Source organism: Stegodyphus dumicola, chromosome X1, assembly GCF_044657685.1.
Source record: "Stegodyphus dumicola isolate Sdum_Otavi_A_Nest chromosome X1, ASM4465768v1".
NCBI lineage: Eukaryota > Metazoa > Arthropoda > Arachnida > Araneae > Eresidae > Stegodyphus > Stegodyphus dumicola.
In genome coordinates, this window is record NC_140780.1 from 109,446,481 (window position 1) to 109,467,391 (window position 20,911).

Sequence of the window (20,911 nt, forward strand, 5' to 3'; positions counted from 1 at the left end):
AACACACCTTATATTCATCTCTAAACCCTGAGGTACTATTCTGAAAAGTGGCTAACTCTGAAGTGTAGCGTCAGAGAGCCTAACTACATTCATTCAACCTTTAACACATATTCACAATAATTTGCTCTTTTTACAGTCACACGAATAAGTAAAACGTTTTTGGCATTACTTTCACTTTTAACATATCACAGTATTTCTTAACTTTTAAAATAACAGTTCACATTGTATATAAGGACATATTTACATGCCGTTAATTTTACGCATTTTAAAACATACATTAGTAGTACATTGTTAACTTCTATTCTTTTCCAAGCAAGTGCCAATTCTTCTACATTGAAATACTACATTTCAAAAGTCTTTCAAACTAAAACTTCTTTCTTGCCAGAATCTTTTAAATAAAATTTTATACAATAATTTTTACAATTTTCTTAAGGTACCTTTCTTAAAGATTATCAATGCTTTTACAATATTCAAGTATTTACACATTCCTATTATACATTAATTTTAGTTTTACTCGCGAGTAATTGAAAAACAATATCAAAATAGGTAACAACTCATTTCTCGCCTTTTTGGCGATAAAGGTAGGCCTCACGTGAGGTAAAACTTCTTGAATTCTACCACTTGCAGTAAGAATGAAAAATTAACTTAAGGTTTCAAAGTAACATAAAGTTTTACTTCTCTTTGTGATATTCCGACATCCTTTTTTCTGCCCAGTCCTGGAAGGGTAGCGAAGACTACGGTTTGGTTCATCTTCTTGTGCGGGTTCGCCCTTCAGTTCCTTCCTCCAAGAGCTTTCTTTTCCTTCCAGTTCGGTCACCCTTGAAGACCTTCTTTTTAGCCTCTGCCTCTGGTCTCGGCCGTTTGATGGCAGCTGGTCTTGGCGGAGCCGGGACAGTTCTCTCTCGTTCCTGCTTGGATCTCGTTGCTGGCTGTTCAAATTTTCCTTGTTTCTTTGCCTCCGCAGCTGGTGTTCCTTCATCATTTCGTCGACATTTGCTGCGTAGACTCCTATCCGATTGGTAGATCTTCCGTTTGGGAGCCGGGTTATAGTTGCCGTCATTTCTCCTGGCTCTCTTTTCATTCGTCTTACTTCTCCCTTCTTCATTCTGGGGGTGGTCGTGCCCTCTCTTTTTTGGTCGGTTGAACGGCTTCTTTTTCTTGCTACCTTCAATTTTTCAACGGGGAAACTTTCTTTCCAATTGCTCCTGCCTCCTAATGGCCTGCCCTTGTGATTGTCGTTGTTCCACCTCTGGAGCTTGTGCCTGCAGTGCCGGATCCTGCAAAAGATCTTTAAATATTGGCATTTTATTACGATTATAGAATGGTTTTATCTGGTCAATGTTTGCGGAGTATGTTTCACCATTCCTGGCTTTTAACACCACTACAGCCTGAGTTATTTTTTCTATGACATATGGTCCTTCAAATCGTGGATAAAATTTGGCAGTTTTATCTTCTGGTGCTGAAGAAAGTGAATGCTTCATTTTTAACAATTCATCTCCTAATTTATAAGTTACCCCCCGTCGTTTCATATCATAATAAAGTTTCTGTTTTCTCTGTGATACTTCAGTGTTCTTTTTTGCTTCTTTAATTAATTTTTCTATATCGCCCATTTTAAATTCTGGGGCTCTTTGTTGAACATAAAATAATTTATCTAACGCCGTTATAATCTTTCTGCCTAAAAATAACTCAGCAGGAGTTTTGCGCGTTGTATCATGTTTTGCGGTCCTAACGGCGAAAGCTAATTCATTGACATAGTTATCCCAGCTTTTATGAAAATTTTTAACATAACTAGGATAATTTTCACTATATTTCTATTGACCCGTTCCGCTATATTTCATTGCGGCCGATACGGGATCATTTTTAAATGACGTATGCCCAGTTTTTGGCACATGTCTTCAAATATATTACTTACAAATTGAGGACTATTATCTGATATAACTTTTAGGGGCGCCCCGTATTTTAAAATATATTTATTTAAAATAGAATCAGTAACTAATTTCGCGGAGGCTCGTTTTAAGGGAACAATTTCGGTCCATTTACTAAAATGATCAACCATAACAAGGAGATAGCGACTTTTATTTAACTGACTTTTTGGGAAAGGGTCCAATAAATCTATGCCAATTATTTCATTTGGAAATTCGGATTTAATACTATTTAGAAACCCGGCCGGGCGGAAATTAATATAATTAACTGCTTGACATGTTGGGCAGGACTGGACATACGCCCTTGTTAACTTTTGCAGTTCAGGAAAATAAACTGCTTCGCGTACGCTTTGGTTTTTCGAATACCAGCATGAGAAGCTAATGGGCAGTCGTGTAACTCCTGCAGTATATTTAATCTAAGACTAGCTGGGATAACATGTCGAAATTCGTTGTTGGAATTCGTAGTTTTTGTATAAAATAATAGACCATCTATTAGTTCGTAATGGGCCGCCCTATTTCTTATCGCCACAATGTCTTGGTGGCTAAAATTTTCAGGATCCTTTAAATACTCATAAATGTTTTTAAATTCAGGATCCTTACCCAGTTCGGTTATTACAGTTTCTCGGGAATGTATCGTACATGCTGTGAGCATTGCCATCTTTACAGTATTACCTTCTTCATCTATTTTTATTCTGGATAGGGCATCTGCTACGATATATTCCTTTCCGGGGGTGTGCTTGATTACCAGATTATACTCTTGTAACTTGAGTGCCCATCGTATTAACCTTGAGGATAAGTTTTTCAATGAGTACAATCTAGTTACCGCCGCATGATCAGTTAACTGTTATTGGCACATACACTGTTATACACTGTCAAATACACTGTTATTGGCGCCCTTCCAAAATAGACTCGGAACTTTTGCACTGCTAACAGAACTGAAAGTGCCTCTCTCTCAGTCGCGGAATAATTTCTTTGTGTTTGATTTAAAGTTCGACTAAAAAATGCCACGAGCTGCTGATTTTGCGAAAGTACCGCTCCTACCGCATAATCCGAAGCATCCGCTGAAATTTCTAAATTCTCATCATTTTCAGGAAATTTCAAAACAGGGGCTTGCGTTAATGCTTGCTTTAATTTTTCGAAAGCACTATTGGCTTCGGCCGTCCACGAGAATCTTGCCTTTTTCCTTTTTAATTTTAACAATGGTTCAGCAATAGCTGCAAAATCTTTTATAAAGGACCTATAATATGAACAAAGTCCTAGAAAAGAAGAGAGCTTCTTCGCCGTGTTTGGAGTCGGATACTTTTGTACAGCGATTATTTTTGATTCGTCTGTCTCGATTCCTTTCTGAGATATTTTGTAACCTAAGTATTTTAATTCAGGGGCTGCAAATTTGCACTTTTCGACATTAACTTTTAGACCGCCCTCATTTAATAATGAAAAAACCTGTCTTAAATCCTGTACATGTTGGTCCAGATTATCACTAGTATTAATGATATCGTCTACATAGATAAATGTGGACTTTCCAAGAACAGGCCTTTGCACAATGTCCATACATCGCGGAAATGTTGCCGGTGCCCCTGAAAGGCCAAACGGCATACGCAGGAAGGCATAAGTTCCAGACTTGGTTATAAAAGCAGTCTTCAGCACATCTTCCGGTCTAACCCCTATTTGAAAATAACCAGTCGTTAAGTCTAAGGTAGTCATATATTTGGTAGAAGTTATGTTCCTTAGAATTTCTTCAATAATAGGTAACGGATATACCGGATATTTAGTCATGGAGTTTAATTTACGATAGTCAATTGCAAAACGCCACCTTTTCGGATGTGTTACCGGATAGTCATTATTTTTCTTACATAACACAACCGGGCTAGCATAACTACTTGAGATGGGCGTTATGATCTTTTTACGTAACATATCTCGAATGTGCTACTCTATAATTTTTTCTTTATTCTTATCATATCGGTATGGTTTGTGGCGAACTGGCAGTGAATCTCCGGTGTCGATACTATGGTTAGTAACTTGAGTAAATCCGGGAATATCACTAAATAACGAAGCAAATTCACTTACCACTTGGCGAATTTTTTGTTGCTCTTCCTTAGGCAGGTGGTCGAGGTGTAACGTCGGTGGTTCTGTTTTTTCTTCTCGAACTGGTTTCATCGTCCGCTTAAGGGACGCTTCGTTAGAATCCAGCGTTGCTTCTGCCTCTGAAAGAAAATCTATCCCTAAAATGACATGTGCTTGCAAATTCTTTACGATAAAAAACATAATCTTTACTTGCTCGTCCTTGATACGAATGTATAACGGTAATTTACCTATGCACTTGCATCTTTCTCCCTGCGCAGCTAACACTGTCGTATTATCCGAATTATATATGCGGTATTTACTGAAATACTTCCTAAAAACGTTTTCTGCCACACAGGAACACTGCGCGCCTGTATCCAGGAGTGCGGTGGCTGGGATGTTATTCACCAACACTTCAATCTTTGGAAGAGTCAAATTTTTCACCATCACTGTATTTAACTTGAAGGAAGAGGGTTTTTCTTGGCCTTCGGATTTCCGCACCGTCCCGTCAGCAGAAATCCGTTTTAGTTTAAATCTTGTTTCTTCCTTTCCGTGCCTTCCTTCTTTTTCCGCTGGCCTTCAGACTTTTTTTCTGGCTTACTATTGAACTGTCCACGTTCGCCGGTTGTTTTTGGATACTCGGGTTTCCTTGCCCACTGATTCACTTTGCTTCCGTAGCCGTGTTCTTGACTTTCCTGTGGTCTTGGCGCACCAAATTGGCTTCGTTGCTCATACTTGTGTCTTCTTTCAATGTCCGCCGTTCTTCTACTTTCAAACTGGATTGCTAGCTTAAATAACTTTTCCAGTGTAGTCGGATTCCTTAATTCAATAAAGTCTTGTACTTGGGGAAGTAACCTCGGCAAAATCACTTGAATTATCTCAGGATCCGGACGGTTTCCATACAAGAGTTTGAAGACGTGAATTTTTCTTAAAATAAAGCTTGAGAGATTTTCAATTCGTTTCTGGTATATGCTGAAGAGTTCCGTTTCTAATCTTGCACGATCTCTTACGACAGGGAAGGCTTTTACTAAGGCAGTCTTAAAATTTTCGTAAGTATAGGTGGGACTTCCCGCTTGACCCAAGAGTCTTCTGCCTATACATTTGAACCAATTAAGCGCTTGGCCCCTCAAAGCGCTGGTAGCTAAGGTGACTTTCTGGAACTCATGTATTGGATACAGCATGAAGTGGTCATTCAATTTTTCCAAAAAACTGGTTACCGGTGAGTTTCCATTAAATGTTGATTCTGGTTTCATCGATGCGCGCAAGGTTTGGACGATGTAACCAAATCCTTCCAGGGCGGCAGCTGGCATTTCTGGATTCAGAGCCGCTTCTGCAGGCAGCACAGGTTCTTCTTGAAACTCGGCCATGTTTATTCTTCTTCGTCGGGCGCCATTATCAGGTTCTGTGTTCCTCCTTACTTGCTTTGGAAACATTAACTGTCCTGACTCGGAACAGGGAGCTTACTAAAGCTATATTCAATAAATTTGGGAAGTAGACAATACACACAGGAAGGGTATACGAAACCCTTTATTTTTCTCTCTTTACAATGATTTCCGGAACTTCGGAATACAGAGACCAACCACTTGTGGTCTGAACGTAAAAATATAAAAAATATTAACTAAAAATCTAACTAAACTAACTTTGGATTAATAAACAAGTGCCTAACTCCAAGATTGGCCGTGAATTAACAAAAAGCCGTATGTAGTACAGAGAGCTGCTAAAACTACGATACGTTTAAAATTATCACGAGGATTAAACCTCTGGCCTTGAAGGCAACCAGCAACCGAGTAAAACTACTATGGCAAGCGGCCTGCTTCTAATAGCTCCTTCCTCTCTCTTGCTTGGCAAAAAGCCACAACTTAAGTACTTGGCGTTCGCAAGACAAATTTGCATAAATAAGTTAAAGCTTTTAATTCTGGCCGGAAGTAGAAAATAAGAAGTGATAGTGAAGATTAAAATAAAATAAACGTTAGTAAAACTTAGGATCCTTACAGTTTATGTGGCAGTTCTTTGTTAGCTTTACAGTTTACAATATCTTTTCGACTTGGTTTCTGATATTAGTTTGAAAAACGATGATAAATCTGTCTTTTTTTTAATAATGAATTTTATATTATTAAATTTGGGACACTCAAAGTTTTTGGGTTCAAGTTGCAATGAGATACATGAGTTTTTATAAAAACTGTGTTCCAAAAAATAAATGTGAAAAGAAGAAAACTCTTTTTCCTTTTTCTTCTTTCTTCCAAAGCCTTTCTTCAAAATGGCGTCAATTTAATCCTTAAACTACTGAATATATTTCCCCTCTTTAAATTTTAATTTTGCATGAAAAGCGGTTCTTTAGCTCGAAGCAAAGTGATCACATTTTCTGAAATTTCAGAAAAATCACTGGAACAGATTGATATCTTAAAACATTCAGTTCATACGTAATATAAAAAATAAAATACTGCCTCAAAGAATTAATATGGTTGTATAAACAATGATGTGTCAAAGGTCTAATCTGCTTCACCCACTTCCGCAAATAGTCTTTGTTTGCGTAAGTAAATCAAGTCAACATACTACTGTACTGCTTATTTACATTTGCGGTATATAGGTAACTCTGAAATTTTAGAGACAGGAGGAGACAATATAAGCTACAATAATTTGTGATAATAACTGCTATTCATCTATCGTAGAATAACTTTTGAAAGAAGGAAAATGGAACTGACGCTAGAACGTTATCACGCTAACATTTTCTATGATTTCTAAGTGGGGCTAGATTGAAAAGAATTTCTTTGACAGCTAAAATTAGCACATGGAAATGAAGCTCTAGGTCATGCCACTATGTTGAAATGTTTTATAGAATTTCATACAGATCGAAAACTTTGGATCAGCCGATATATTTAAAATTATTCGTGATGAGATGCACATGAAAAAATGAATTTGTCATGAGGTTAACAGAGCACACACACACACACACACACAAACAAAAACAAACAAAAAAATCGGAGCTTTCCAGAAATAACCAATAAACCCTAAAATTATTTAATGATTGCAGACACCACGTTAAAGTTGTTAACTGCTGATGAATTGTATAGGATTTTGAAGACCAAGCAGCAGTTGTGAAAAACAATGAGCAGTCATGCACGCTATTTTCTTCAGATGTGCAAGACTCGTTAAAACCATCAAGTTAGACGGACAAAAGGCAGTTATAGCTAATTGGTACACTACTGTCTTCCAGAAATTCTTCGAGAAGTGAATATTAGGGTACTCGTGCTTCACTATGATAACACGGACATCAAAAAGATAAAACATCCATCCTATTCTCCTGATTTTGCTATATGTGATTTTTAACTATTTTTTAATCTAAAACGAAATATTATATGACCATCGCTTTCATTCCGAACATGAGACTGATGAAGCCATATAAGCCCATTTTTATCGATTCCACGAAATCGATCGTTTGAACATTAATCGTTGGAAAATTCGCCTGCGTGAGTGCATTAATGTTGCAGGAAACTACTTTGAATGCATCAGAGTGCCTCTTGTCTTCTCTGAAATGCCCTAAATAGTCTTCTATTTGATCTTCTATTATATTCGATCGTTTGCCAATAACATGTTAAAATAAAACTTATATCATCCACTTAGTGGAAGTATTAATTTGTTTATCAAAAGGAGAATATAAATAACAACTTTCCTATATAAATAGGCAACAATATTGAGAATTTTAGTATTTAACTCTTCAATTGTGGAACAATAAGAATTTCATTGCGATTTTTCGATCCTAAATCTCTTTATTTCTCTTTTGCAGTTCTGTACGATGGAAGGTTTCATCACTGCAGTTGTTGACGAATGGCCGCGGCAGCTTAGACCTCACAAAGAGCTCTTCATTGCGGGAGTGTGCGTCGTGTCTTATATTATGGGCCTTTGTTTCGTCACGCAAGTATGAGACGTTATACAAAGCTTAACTTTTGAATAATTCTACAGATGGAGTTAAATACCTTAACTACAAATCCTGGGTTCTCAAAGTATTTCTAAATGATTTTTGATGCATAAATTTTCTAGTTTTATTATTTCAGACCAAGGAATTCAGATGCTTTTTGCATGGACCTCTTTTAGGCTTCATGATTTTTCATTATCTACAAGTCAAATTAAAGATAGGCAGTCCTCCTACTACATGTTAATTCACGTCTTGTTGGATGGAAATTATACGAAGCGAAACTCCGAAGTAATATGGATTAGACGATAGCGCTCTTTATTAAACGAAAACGAAAGGCGAATCAACAAAGAAAATAAAGCAATTGCATTTAGAGTGCAGCATTTTGAAAAAGTAAACCCTCTTCGGAAAGCCATTTCTGCAACCATGTTTGTTCGTAATAATTACTACAAATCTTGTTCAATAATAATCTGAATCTGATCTCTATAATCATCCGAATCTTGTTCAATCGTTCTGAATCTTGTTCGAGATTTTTAAATTGGAAAAATGCATGTGATATGTAAATTTAAGCTCATATATGTTTTCAAAGAGTTAAAGCTGTGGTCAGTTTTCTTTACACATCTACTTATTGAATTACCGAAATCTTATAATGTTGGCGTAAATGAACTTCTAATGGCCTATTACTTCTTCCTTCCAACTTTTTCACCATAACATTGGTTCAGGAATTATCTGAGCTCACTTCTTTGAGGGGTGAAAGAAGCACTGCATAATGGTTTTGGCATCAGCAACATTTTTGACAGGATGCATCAATAACAGATTTAAATCACCCACCGGTATCTGTACTGTTTGTTAATTTCACCATTCAAAATGGAAAAAAAATTGTCAATAAATACAGTCCTTCATAAGAGCATGCTATTCATATTGGCTTCCTGAGAAGCCTTTACTGGGAACTGGAACCGTTTCTTTTGGTGGGGGTCATCTTCATTTCACTATAGCATAAGCTGAAACTGAAATGGCTGCTATTTTTCCAGAGTAAACCACATACAATCGAGCTTTCCTGGTATCCGGTTCCAGTTTTCGGTTTAGTTGATTACGGCAAAGTACACTTGAGCTATCTGCCTATCAGGATAGATTCCTTTACGGAGGACTTGCTAAAGGAAAATTACTCATATACACGTTATACATGAGGAAAACCATGAAAACACCCATTCAGGTCAGCCCGTTCACCTGGAGCTGAGTTCAGATCGGAACTATAAGTATTCAGCGATTGTTCCGCTCGGGACACTGACGAGCCGTAGCCGATTCCAAGGGTAAGCATTCAAAGTTAAGGACTTTCAAGAAAAGAACTACTGCAGTATTTATCATGTGCTAATCACGTTTCACTGTTGTTCTTCTAATAATTTGGCTACAGCATAAGTATTGTTAGTTCTCTTGGGTTGAAGATTGTTAAACTCATCAACAATAATACCATTGTTTCACTATTAAAAATAAGCTTGTTAAAAAATTCAAAATAAGTTTGTTTCACCATTGAAAGGGTCAAACACATTTCGTTCTTATACCATAACGTACCATGCTGTATCACCACAAATGAAAAAATAAGAGGCCATTAAAAGTACAATGTCACCTTAGACTATTATCTCCTTAACTAAAATTGCGTCATTGCGTTTTTGTAAAATTCCAGCTTAAACTTATGCATCATATGCATGCTTCTTCATGCTTTTGAAACATACTACACTTTGTGAAAGAAAGAAATGAATGTGAGTATTGTATTAATAGCCATGTTTATTGTATGCATTCACTCTGATGAAACTGAAACACTCAGAAGATAATACTGTACGAAGATCTCCCAAAAAAATGGTTGATGTATAAGAAGTAGGATACGGCTTGATGTAAACATATTTAAATATGTTTTCTTGTAAATGGTACTCTTTTGAATGTTTCAATATCTATGTTTTTCTTACGTTGAATTTATTATATTTTAAGAGGAGCGGATTTTATAAACACCACACATGCTCGAAAATATCATATATTCGTACTAAACTGAAAGAAAAGTAGAAGCTCTTTGATTTAAAAAATTGTTGAGTGTTAAATTTCTGCAACGCAATTTCTTCGTTACACATTTTATCTGAACATTCAAAATATTAGCCTAGTATTTCATTCTTTCTTATATTTAAACCAAACTTCGGACCTGTGGAGCAATCCTTAACTGAACCAACATTTTATGATCTTGAAGTATCTGTATTAATAGTAATCGTATTAATAGTAATCTATTATCATCTTTACGCATACTTCTCTCAAAATTCTTTTTTTTTTCGTAGGGTGGAATGTACGTGTTTCAGTTATTTGATTACTACGCGGCTAGCGGGATTTCCCTATTATTCTTAATATTCTTTGAAGTTGTTTCCATCTCATGGTCTTATGGTAAGTACACAGAGCAGCATTTATAAAAAATCATTTCTGGTTTTAAGAATTTTTAATGTTAATGATGTCTTCATTATGGTATGTTCTCCTTCCATGAAGTTAAATAATAAGGTATTTCAAATAAAATTAATTGCTTAAATTAACCTACTATGTTTCCTTGATTAATTCGAAGCATTTATTTCTACTCGTATTTCCATATTTCAAAACTTTATTGAGAAAATATGATAATTGCCTTGTAAAGGTCTAAGCAACTTACAGGTACAGCTTTTTTCTGATAGATTATATAAAAATCTTACAGAACTTTTTACTGATAGTGGCCGATATAATCCCAAGTTAATCAGGATTCTAAGCCATTCCAGCTAAAGTTGTAGATTTGACATTAGTCGGAACCACAGACTTAATCAGTAATGTATTCGCCGAAAGCATTGCTGCAAAAACAAAACAACGCAAAGGGGAAGCATCGTAGGACAAAACATCGTAGCAGAAAAGAAGTTACAAAAAAATGAAATATCGCAGTTATAAAATGCCGTGCTATAAAACATCCTAGTAGAGTGGCGCATGATGATTACATTACAGGCAAGCGTTTTTTGACTGAAATTTTAAGTGAATTTTTCGCGTAATGATTTGTGAGCATAACTAAAAATAAGTAATATTTTTGGTATTAATTAATAAATCTTTCTCTTCAAAGCAACAAAGAAACTTAATAACTCGAAATCTGGAATTTAGTAAAGCTTAATATTACATATAGCATTTTGTAATATTAAACTTATATTGCTAATTATGCTGCTATGATATTGTTCAATTAACCTCTTTTATAAAGACGTATTAGTAAAATTTTCATAAAACAATATAATATAAAAAATATTAGAAAGGGGAAGGCGTTAGCATTTACATGCTGCAATGCGGTTGAGGTATTCAAAGTTAAAAATTAAGAAGCATTCTGAAATACAGTAGTATATCGTACAGTTGTATTCTGGAGCAAAATACTTCAGAAACAGTTAATATAATGAAATAATATTACAGAGGAAATCATTTTTCGTAATCCGCTTTTATTTTTAAAATACCGGGAATTAAAAACAAATCCTGGGCCTGACCAACTTGAAAGTGTTGCAAAAAGCAGTGGAGATTACATTTGCGAAATGTCCATTTTCCAGGCACTTTTATCAGAATATTGGGGAATATGATATGAAGATATAGAAAAGTCGATTAATATTTCTAAGACATCATCCACCTTTTGTCAAACTGGTGTAACGTTGTTGAAAAAACAGCATTTTCTGGGCACTTTTATAAGAATATTGGGGAATATCGTATGAAGATATAAAAAAAGTCGATTAATATTTCTAAGACATCATCCACTTTTTGTCAAACTGGTGTAACGTTGTTGACAAAATTGGAACTTCAATTTCTCAATAATTAAAACAAGTCTCGTCCTCTTGTGATGTACACATTCAGTGGATTCTCTCACATGTGCACATTTGGATAAATAAAAAGGCAGACGCCCTGGCAAAGAAGGGTGACAATTCATAGTGGGTGCGAAATGTAACAATGAGCAGGCTTCTCCGGCACATATTCTTAGGTGTCTGGGTTTGTCCTGCGACGACCTGGTCAAATTTTCCTATGCTAGTCTATGACTTTTTGAAGGTGAATAAACTCGTGGACCTCGTCTAGCAGAACCTGGACTTGAGGATTAGCAACAACAACAACAACAAGACATCCATATCTCTTTCACATAGTATTTCACTGCTTCACCACATGTGTTCCAGCTGTGTTCCCCTCATTAGTTGACGAGAAAATAAATATCAATTAGATTTCATTAGTATCACGGGTAAAAACAAATAAATAAAAAGAATATTAATTTTCTAAAGAAAATAGTAACCGGCAATGAAAAATGGGAACTTAATCGAAGTCCGCAATAAATATCTGAATATACGCTGATTCGCTTCGCTCATCTGCAAATAGGCTACTCTACTTCTCGTTACTTCTCATCATCAAGATGACATCCCATCTAAAGCTGGAAGACCTGACGGATTAAAGTCATTCCGACGGAAAAAAAAAGCGATCAGCAAGCATGCATTTTCTGAACTTCAAGCATTACATATTATCTATCGTTATGTTACACAAAATATTACATGGTGCAGAAGTTCGTGCTTCGTTAGAATGTTACATTATTCACAGTGATTTTTATGTTGCTGTGTGTGCGTAGCGTATTTCGCATTTAACGTTTAAGAGAAGAGGGAATATAATATGATAAAAAAAGATTAAAAAGTAGCAAAAAAGAAATGAAAATAAGAATAGAGAGAAAACATAACAAAACAAAACAGAAAAGACTCAAAAGAGAAAACATATAGAGGGAGAAAGAGTAAGATTTATGTTGTTATTTTACATGCAATATACTGTACAACCAAATAAACAGTACTTATTGTTATGCAGATGAATAGAAAAGTCTAACTGAAACAATAAATACATTATCATTGTTTCAAGCAAATAAATAAAGCATATTATTAAACGGATAAATGATAAAGACTAGTTGATACAGCACATAAATTTAGGAATATTACATGTGAGTAAGTAGGATTTGTTTTCAATTAACTACAAGAACAAAGTATGAAACCAGCTGAAATACAAAGTAAAAAAATAAATGATACTAGAAATAATGTACAATATTTATGATTATTAATAAGCTTGAAATGCGTTGCTCGGTACGTGTACATATGTGCTATATTATTAACATTTTACTGGTCATGTACATCAAAACTCCTACCATCCCAAGTCAAACATTTCATGCTATATAAGCAAATAAACTATATATATGCAGAAAAAATATAATGCAGAAAAATGATAGGACGTTTTCAGACCAAATCAGTCGAAAAGATAACGATGATATTTTCCTTATTATAAAGTCGCGATCAGTTGTCAATTGTACATAGTCTATGGTAGAACGACATATTTTAAGGTGGTACATATTCTAAGCATTCTAAAGTTATTCTAAAGTCTGCGATAATACATATCCAGAAAGTGATGTGAATTTGTAGGAATGGCGATGCTTCGAAACTATAACGTCCGTCCTTTTATCACTGATTCCACTCGACGTTTACTTGCAAAATGCAGAATTAAAACCATGCCACAGCCTGCTTTAAGTCCAGACAATTCGCTGCATGTATTTTCTACTTTTCTTTCTTACATTACGTTAGTTGTTTCGTTTGGAGAAGCTCCGTGAAAGAAAGTCCAATCCAAGGGGTGATATTATTTCTTCTGTATCTGTAGAAGATTCACTGAAACAATTTATACAAAATGCCTCCACCACATGCTTTGAAAAATGGATTGAACAATGTGACCATAGTATATCATCTGAGGTCTGTTTTTTCAAAAAGAGAAACATATATCTTGTTATATCTGTATTTCTCAGTTTTTATAATTTTTGCTCCTAGGTTTTATGAAACATTATCATTGTTTAAGGATTTTTGAGAAGGAATATAATTACAGATCTATTATCATTCAATCTTTCAGGAGTCAATCGATATTACGACAATCTTCGTGACATGCTAGGATACTACCCTTGCTTCTGGTGGAAACTGTGCTGGGTATTTTTCACGCCTTGTGTATGTGGGGTAAGAAGATTTGCTGTTTGGATAAACAGAATTTGTTTATATAGTATGATGATATCGATTTCAGGGACGTAATTAGAAATTTTTGGCAAATATTTTTCTGAAATTTTATTTCCTGTTCATATCGCAAATTTTTAATTAACTTTGATTTCTGGATAGGCTGAGGAATTCCATTTTGTGTAAATCGAATATAGAGAAATAAATTAAGTGATATATTCTAAAATAGTGCTTCTTAAACTTTTTCATTGATTAACCCTTTTTTACCATGGAGAATTTTTTGCGAGCCTAGATATTAAATATGGACTAAATATATAAAAATAAATATTTTCCCATAAATAATTTATTTCTTTGGTAAACTTTATGCATATGAAATAAAGCATTGTTAGAATTTGTTTTAAATTTTAAAAAAATCACGTTTTCATGAGATAGTTTGTGATGTGTTTGCTTTTTGTTGCATAACTAATTAAATCTTGGTGAAATATTTGACATTGCTGGATGTAAAGCATCTTCAAAATGTTTCAGAGTTGAACAATTTAATAAGCTCACATAAGTATGTAGTGCTGAACGGCGGAATAAAATTTAATGACATTTCAGAAATTGTGAGAAATTCAGTTCTAACTCCAATCCCAAAATTCAGTGCAAGGTATTTGTGGAAACTGAAGTCACTGGATAGCTCAGCAAATTCCTTTTAAGCTTAATACGGCATGTGATTATTCTCATTAATGTCAAGTAATGTAATTTCTTTAAAAGTCTTATTAACGAAATTTCTTTAACTTCATTAATCTGAATGACATTTTCGCGACCCCAACATTTCACATTGCTACCCAATTTTGGGTCGCGACCCGCAATTTAAGAACGCTGTTCTAAAGTAATATTTCTTTTTTCACTTAAACGCTTTTTTCACCTATGATTTGTAATCATTTTATTTTTCTAATTTTTATCGCACTTAAAATGTCTAAAATCTTCAGTTATAAAGTTATAAAGTATAATCTTTTGCCTATTTTTCACCAAATTCCATTTAATGATGCCATTTTTGGTGTGTATTTAGTTCTTAGCATTGCAATTATCTACTAATAAAGGATTATCTAGTAAAAATCTTAATTTTCTGATAGATAAATATAAAATGAAATAATTATTCTGATACAATGTTTGAAATAATATAGCATGTATATGTTTATATTACTTTTTTTATGAACCATTACCTGTATTGCTAAATTTGTTGATTTTATATTCATATTCATATTTTTATTTCATATATCTCCAACACACATAAAAATGATATGATTTTATTGTAAATCCAAAAGGCGTAAATTTTTAAGGCTTTCTCCATCATTTCAATAACCCTTAAATGCATGAATTTTTATTTTTAAAGTCAAAAATACATTAGAATTGATATCAAATAAAATACAATAAAAAAAAAAAAAAAAATTCTAAACTAAGTTTTTATTCCAATTTTTGAAAAAAATATTATCAACTTTTACACACACACACACCAAGAAAATGATAGGCAAATGCGTAATAACAATTTTATGTAATAACACATAACTTTAAAGTTGTTCAAGCAATTTTAAAACTTTGAATACATCACAATAAAAACAATCACACAATCAAAAACTCGTAAGCACAAAAGATTTCCACACATTAACTCACACAATAATGACCGTTACACCGTTAGTGGTGCCACCACACTGAAATTTTCAAAACTATATACGTAAACAGTATGTATCCAATTGGTTGCACAATGCAGTAAGCAAAAATTTGTGTTTAGATTTGATTTACATGACTGAATATGAGTATGTTGTCAAATAGCAACTACATGCATTTAAGGGACAATAAACGATGCCAGTTTGATGTAAATGATAATGTAGGGTAACAACGTATTTCATTGATAGCCTGAAAAAGATACCTGTTGGTTGCAAAAGTAAATGTATTGCTAGATTCCATTCCATTCCTTAATTTCATTTCTTTTTCAGGGAGTTTTCCTCTTCAGTATGGTTCAATACCAACCTCTCTCTTATATCGGATATAAATATCCTGCATGGGGTGAATTCATTGGCTGGCTGCTTGGTTTATCATCTATGCTTTGCATACCAAGTTATGCTCTATATAAGTACTTTACGACTACAGGTACATTTAAAGAGGTAAGTGAAACTATTTATCCCATAACCATAACCTGAATTTAAAATTAGTGCATGTAACATCATGTTCTAAGCAAGATTAGCTGGTGTGAGGTTACAAAATATAAATTCTTCCAACGTTTCCAACGCTATACTTTTGAGCTGCTTTGCATCAAATATAAAAGATAATTAAGCTTGACTTAACCTAAAATATGAGCATCTGGCATTATTAGAATAAGTGAAATTTAAATTTTGTTTATAATAATGTTTGCATCATAGTAAAACATTTTGTAGTAGATTTATAGTTAGTAATGTGTAGCAGATAGTTATTACAAATTAGTGCGTTTCTAGATGACGATTCCATAGTAACAGACGATGTTGTACTGCTTCATAAGTAACCTTTTTCATTTATCTTAGCTTTCATTCGATCTGCTATAATCATTTGATTTGATGTAAGCCGAAACTAGTGTAGTCTGGGTCCATCATTCCCAACTAAAAGGGGTGCGTACGCACTTTCTTTTGGACCCTGTATTAACAAAAGTGCAATATTCTTGTTTCGAAACAAAAGTAAGAGTATGACCTTTTCTCCTGAATTAAAGTGTAAGCTAATGCAGAGATTATTTATAGAAGTAATGATAATTCATAAATGTATGCTTAATCAAACTTATTTTTCTTTGTAGAGAATGAAGAAGCTTTGCAGACCAGATATAAACATTCAGGAAGAGATTCGACAAAGAAAAATACGAGAAGATGGTATGAGTTCAGTAACTGCCGTTTAAGAACAGTTTTCGAGAGTCCGTAGTTGCAAGGAAATAAACAATTCATGCGTTTCAGCGTCTCTTGGGCACAATGCTCTATTACACCTATCTTCCACAGTGTACGAGATGTAATAACTCTCACTCAAATAATAAATGTCAAATAATGAAGGGTTGCATAAGAGGATTTTTATTCTTTAATGAAGCTAGCTGAACAGAGCAGTGGAATACATTAAAAAAGTGTTGGCTAACCACGTGTACAGTTCATTTTAGAAACATTTTTATCAAGAAAATTTGCAAACGATGTTTATTATAAAAATTTTGCTTCCTTTTAGAACAGCGCCGATGGCTGTTTCACCGTAAAGACAGAGTTAAATGTTAATCCTGTTTCATAAAATCAGCACTCGATCATTTAAAGTACATTGTAAAGAGTAGTTAGAATTTAAAGTATTAAAAACTTATTTACCAATTTAAATTAATGTAAATAAATGTCATCAAAACGCTTCTGTGGACATCTGTGGCTACATTGTTAGAAACTAGTGGTTATTCTCATCCTATGTTTTCAACTATAGAGCCCAAAAGTGTTTGCTACCCTAGATAAAAATGCTATCCTAGACTGAACTGGTAATACATTATCAGGATTCTTGGATAAACAAACTCTGAGTTAGTGTAGTTCATTTGTCAGCAAATGAATATTCCCGAAAAGAAAGGGAATTTTTTTTTTCGATTAAGGCAAGTTTTTTACTATGAAATTTGCATCCAAGCAGAAATCTATTTCTAAAAATGAAGATTGTATTATATTGTTTTCTCGTGCGATATATCTATACAGGTTTGAAGAAAAAAAACATAAGATAAAAAATATATTCAAACATGAAGGACTTTAAAAATAAAAGGAAATTACGGCATTTCAGAAATATAATAAAAGTTTTCCTTTTATTCAGCTTACACTTTTTACTGTAGTATGTACTGTGTAAAATGAACCAACACAAAGAAAATTTGTTGATACAAGGAATCGTCGGAAAGAAAATTCGTATCTAAGACAGTTTGAGGACAACATTCAGAATCTAAACCAATATTTAAAAAATTGGACTTATGAGTGTTTCTCAAATTTCATTATTAAGGTTGCAGTGTGCCGCATGTATTTTGAATACGCGGCCTTAGTTAGGAATAAAGCAATTGTAGCTAATTTTGAAGAGTAATTTTCAGATTTTTAAAAGTGTAAGCAGGAGAGATTGTTAGGTACTTAAAATTTTTTTAAATAATTATAATATAAAATATTATATTTAATAAATGCAGTTTATCCATTGAAGCAGTTATAAGTTTGGTTAATTTGGTCGAACTTGGAAAAAATCTTGATTTTATAGAATATGCTGTTAAAAATATCTTCTGCCAGCTATTTGGTTATCGTTGATTAAAGTTTTGATTAATAATATTAAAATTAGTCAACAAAAATGCAACAGTACAATTTTCATATTTTTTTTTTCATTGCATTAATGTATTCAATGTGGCATTATAATACGGAAGAACATCTTTAATGAATATTTTTGTAGTAACTATTTACTTTTCAAGTCTAGCCTAAGAACAAAGATAGAATATTTTCTTTTATGGGATACTGTGAATAGTTGCTTTTTCACCGCACCATTCGAAAGAAGAAACTGGTGATATTAAGAAACTACCAGTTTGCATCTTTAAATCTAACTTTGATTATCTGCTAAAAGTTTACATTATATATATATATTTTTTTTTTAATTTAAGTGTGCCATACAAGCATATATTTCTATTTTTATTTATGACTTATAAATAATCTCTTTGTACATTCAAAATAACTTTATCTTCAGCATTCAAAATATTCATTGTATTTATAATTCAGCTTTAGTGCACATCATCAGTGAACGGAATGTGAATGATAGTTTGGGAAAGTGATTGCAATAAATCTACAGTGACGAGGAAAAAGTTGTCTTTATTCAAACACATTTCGTGGTCAAAATTATTTTCATTGTAAAAGAAGTTGAGGAAAAGAATGGATGAAATGGGAGTTAAACAAACGCCCAATGTTAATTGCATTAATATTTTCTATCTATTGGGATTCTTTTAGCTTAAAAAGATCCTAAATCCCGGCCTTTTTTAAGTGGAAGAAATTTTTCCTCTCCTTTTGTTTCGGGGGGGGGGGAGGAAGGGTTGGAACACATTTGCTTAGAAACGTCTATTATATTTTTTACTACTTCTTAATGGATAGCTATCAAAAATATTCAAATCTTACCGCATACTGTACTCAATAAATGAACTCAGGAATTTTTATCAGTGTTTCTTTTTACAGTGTTTCACTGCTTTCAATCATCATAGAAATCCATAGTAGTGAAACAGAGATTCAAAAGCTTAGCCATTACTTTTTAAAAATTTTGTTTACGAGAGTTTTCTGGACATGATATTTCATTTCATTAAATGTTGTATTTCATAATGACATATGTGGTACCGAGTCCCATTGTAACGTTTAAGTAAAATGTGTTTTTATTTTATTTTTAGATTAATTATTCCTGTATTGACATTGCCTCATAAATAAACTTGTATCAAAATGAGATGTCCATTTGTTGATTATTTACTTGAAATTTCTTGAATCATTAAAAATCTAAACTATACATTTTAGCTCGCATATGAATGATAAAAAGCAGCGTTTGGCTCAAAACACTTTTTCTCATCCACGTATTTATCTTAAAGCATGAGAAAACCTGTCTAATATTAAAAACATAGCCACTGGTCTCAGAAACAATACTTATACATTTTAAAGCACCTAAAGTAAACGAAAACAGAGTTAAAACTTTCTGGGTACAATTTTCAGACTCTTAAGAAGAAGTCATCGAAAGATATAATGATTGTCTGTTAAACATGACAAGGAATCAAAAGATTTCTAGCTTGAGAAAAGAATGAGTCGATGAGCGATCTGAAAGTTTCCAGAAAGTAATCCATAAAAGCATTTATGTGGTCGACTCTAGGATTCAAATTTCAATATTAAACTGCTTTTAATTACTCGGTTGTTGTTGATTTGAATAACAGTAATGAAATTCATTAGTAAGATTTTACGCATTCTTAAAATGTTTGCTTATGCTTGAATTAACAATTTTCAACTGAAATTTGTCTGTGAGCATATGTTTATGAATTTTTTCCTAAACATGTATTTGCTGTTACAGTCAAAATCTTATATCTTATAGCTTTTAAGTCTTTAACATAGTTGTAATATGAAGTTTTACATGTAAAAACTATCATAAATTTTAAAAATTAGTTTTAGATAATGAGGTAGGAATTAAAAATTAGAAAAACTGCAGCTATATCAGATCGTCATGTTGAATAAATTTCAAAATATCAAAATTTTTATCCTATTTTTTAAATGTACTTTAAATTATAATGCCAAGGCCCCATTATCGATGTCGATTGTGTTAATGTTTTCGTTTTCTGGAGAAAGACTGGAAGATTCCCTGCTTTTTATTTCATCTTTTACGATACAAGCAAAGTTAACCTGAAAGCGTTATCAAAGGCAGCGTGACCAATATACAGCCTATCTCATGTGTACATTGCGTCAAACATTGTTTTCCGAAAGCAGTGTACCACATTATGATAGTTATCGCCATTTTTATCAGCATCAAATGTTTATGGTATAGTACAGCTTAGTTATTTATATGAACATGCTGTTGTTCCAAATGGGGGGGGGCACTTGCAACGTACTGTATTCGTTGAGAATGGCCAAAGCCCATCTGTCATTTAGTCGGCTCATCAACGAGAACGTGTTGTCCAGGTTGCACCACAGGGACTATCGAAATATACCTTTGAGAAAGAAGCTCGCTTCCAATTTTGATGGAAAAAGATCTCGGATCAGAGAATATGTCACCCCTCTTTCCCTACCACGAAATCTCTCAAAACGACTTTCGGATCGTCTGTATTTTGAATACCTGTATTTGAATGTCTGTGTTTGTTGCAGGAAATTTCGAACCTGAGCCCAACGATACGACAGCCAGCATCGCCAACCACTATAGGAAAGGGCGGTTTTACATGAATATTATCAAAATTTTACCGAAGTGGCTCATATATTTAGAGTCACAAAAAAAGTTGATAAAATTATGTGTTTTTA

The 20,911-nt window shown here is 33.6% G+C and overlaps 1 protein-coding gene across 1 annotated transcript in view; it reads left to right on the forward strand.

The window, feature by feature from the left end:
- The window catches only part of Gat (sodium- and chloride-dependent GABA transporter), a 178,358-nt gene extending 158,991 nt beyond the window's left edge, over nucleotides 1–19,367 (forward strand). Inside the window, exons 9-13 of the mRNA XM_035370180.2 lie at nucleotides 7,768–7,899; nucleotides 10,212–10,314; nucleotides 13,822–13,922; nucleotides 15,893–16,060; nucleotides 16,717–19,367. Coding sequence (XP_035226071.1) covers nucleotides 7,768–7,899; nucleotides 10,212–10,314; nucleotides 13,822–13,922; nucleotides 15,893–16,060; nucleotides 16,717–16,815 — 603 coding nt within the window. The 3' untranslated portion in view covers nucleotides 16,816–19,367. The remainder of the gene's footprint in view (nucleotides 1–7,767; nucleotides 7,900–10,211; nucleotides 10,315–13,821; nucleotides 13,923–15,892; nucleotides 16,061–16,716) is intronic.
- The last annotated feature ends 1,544 nt before the right edge of the window (nucleotides 19,368–20,911 follow it).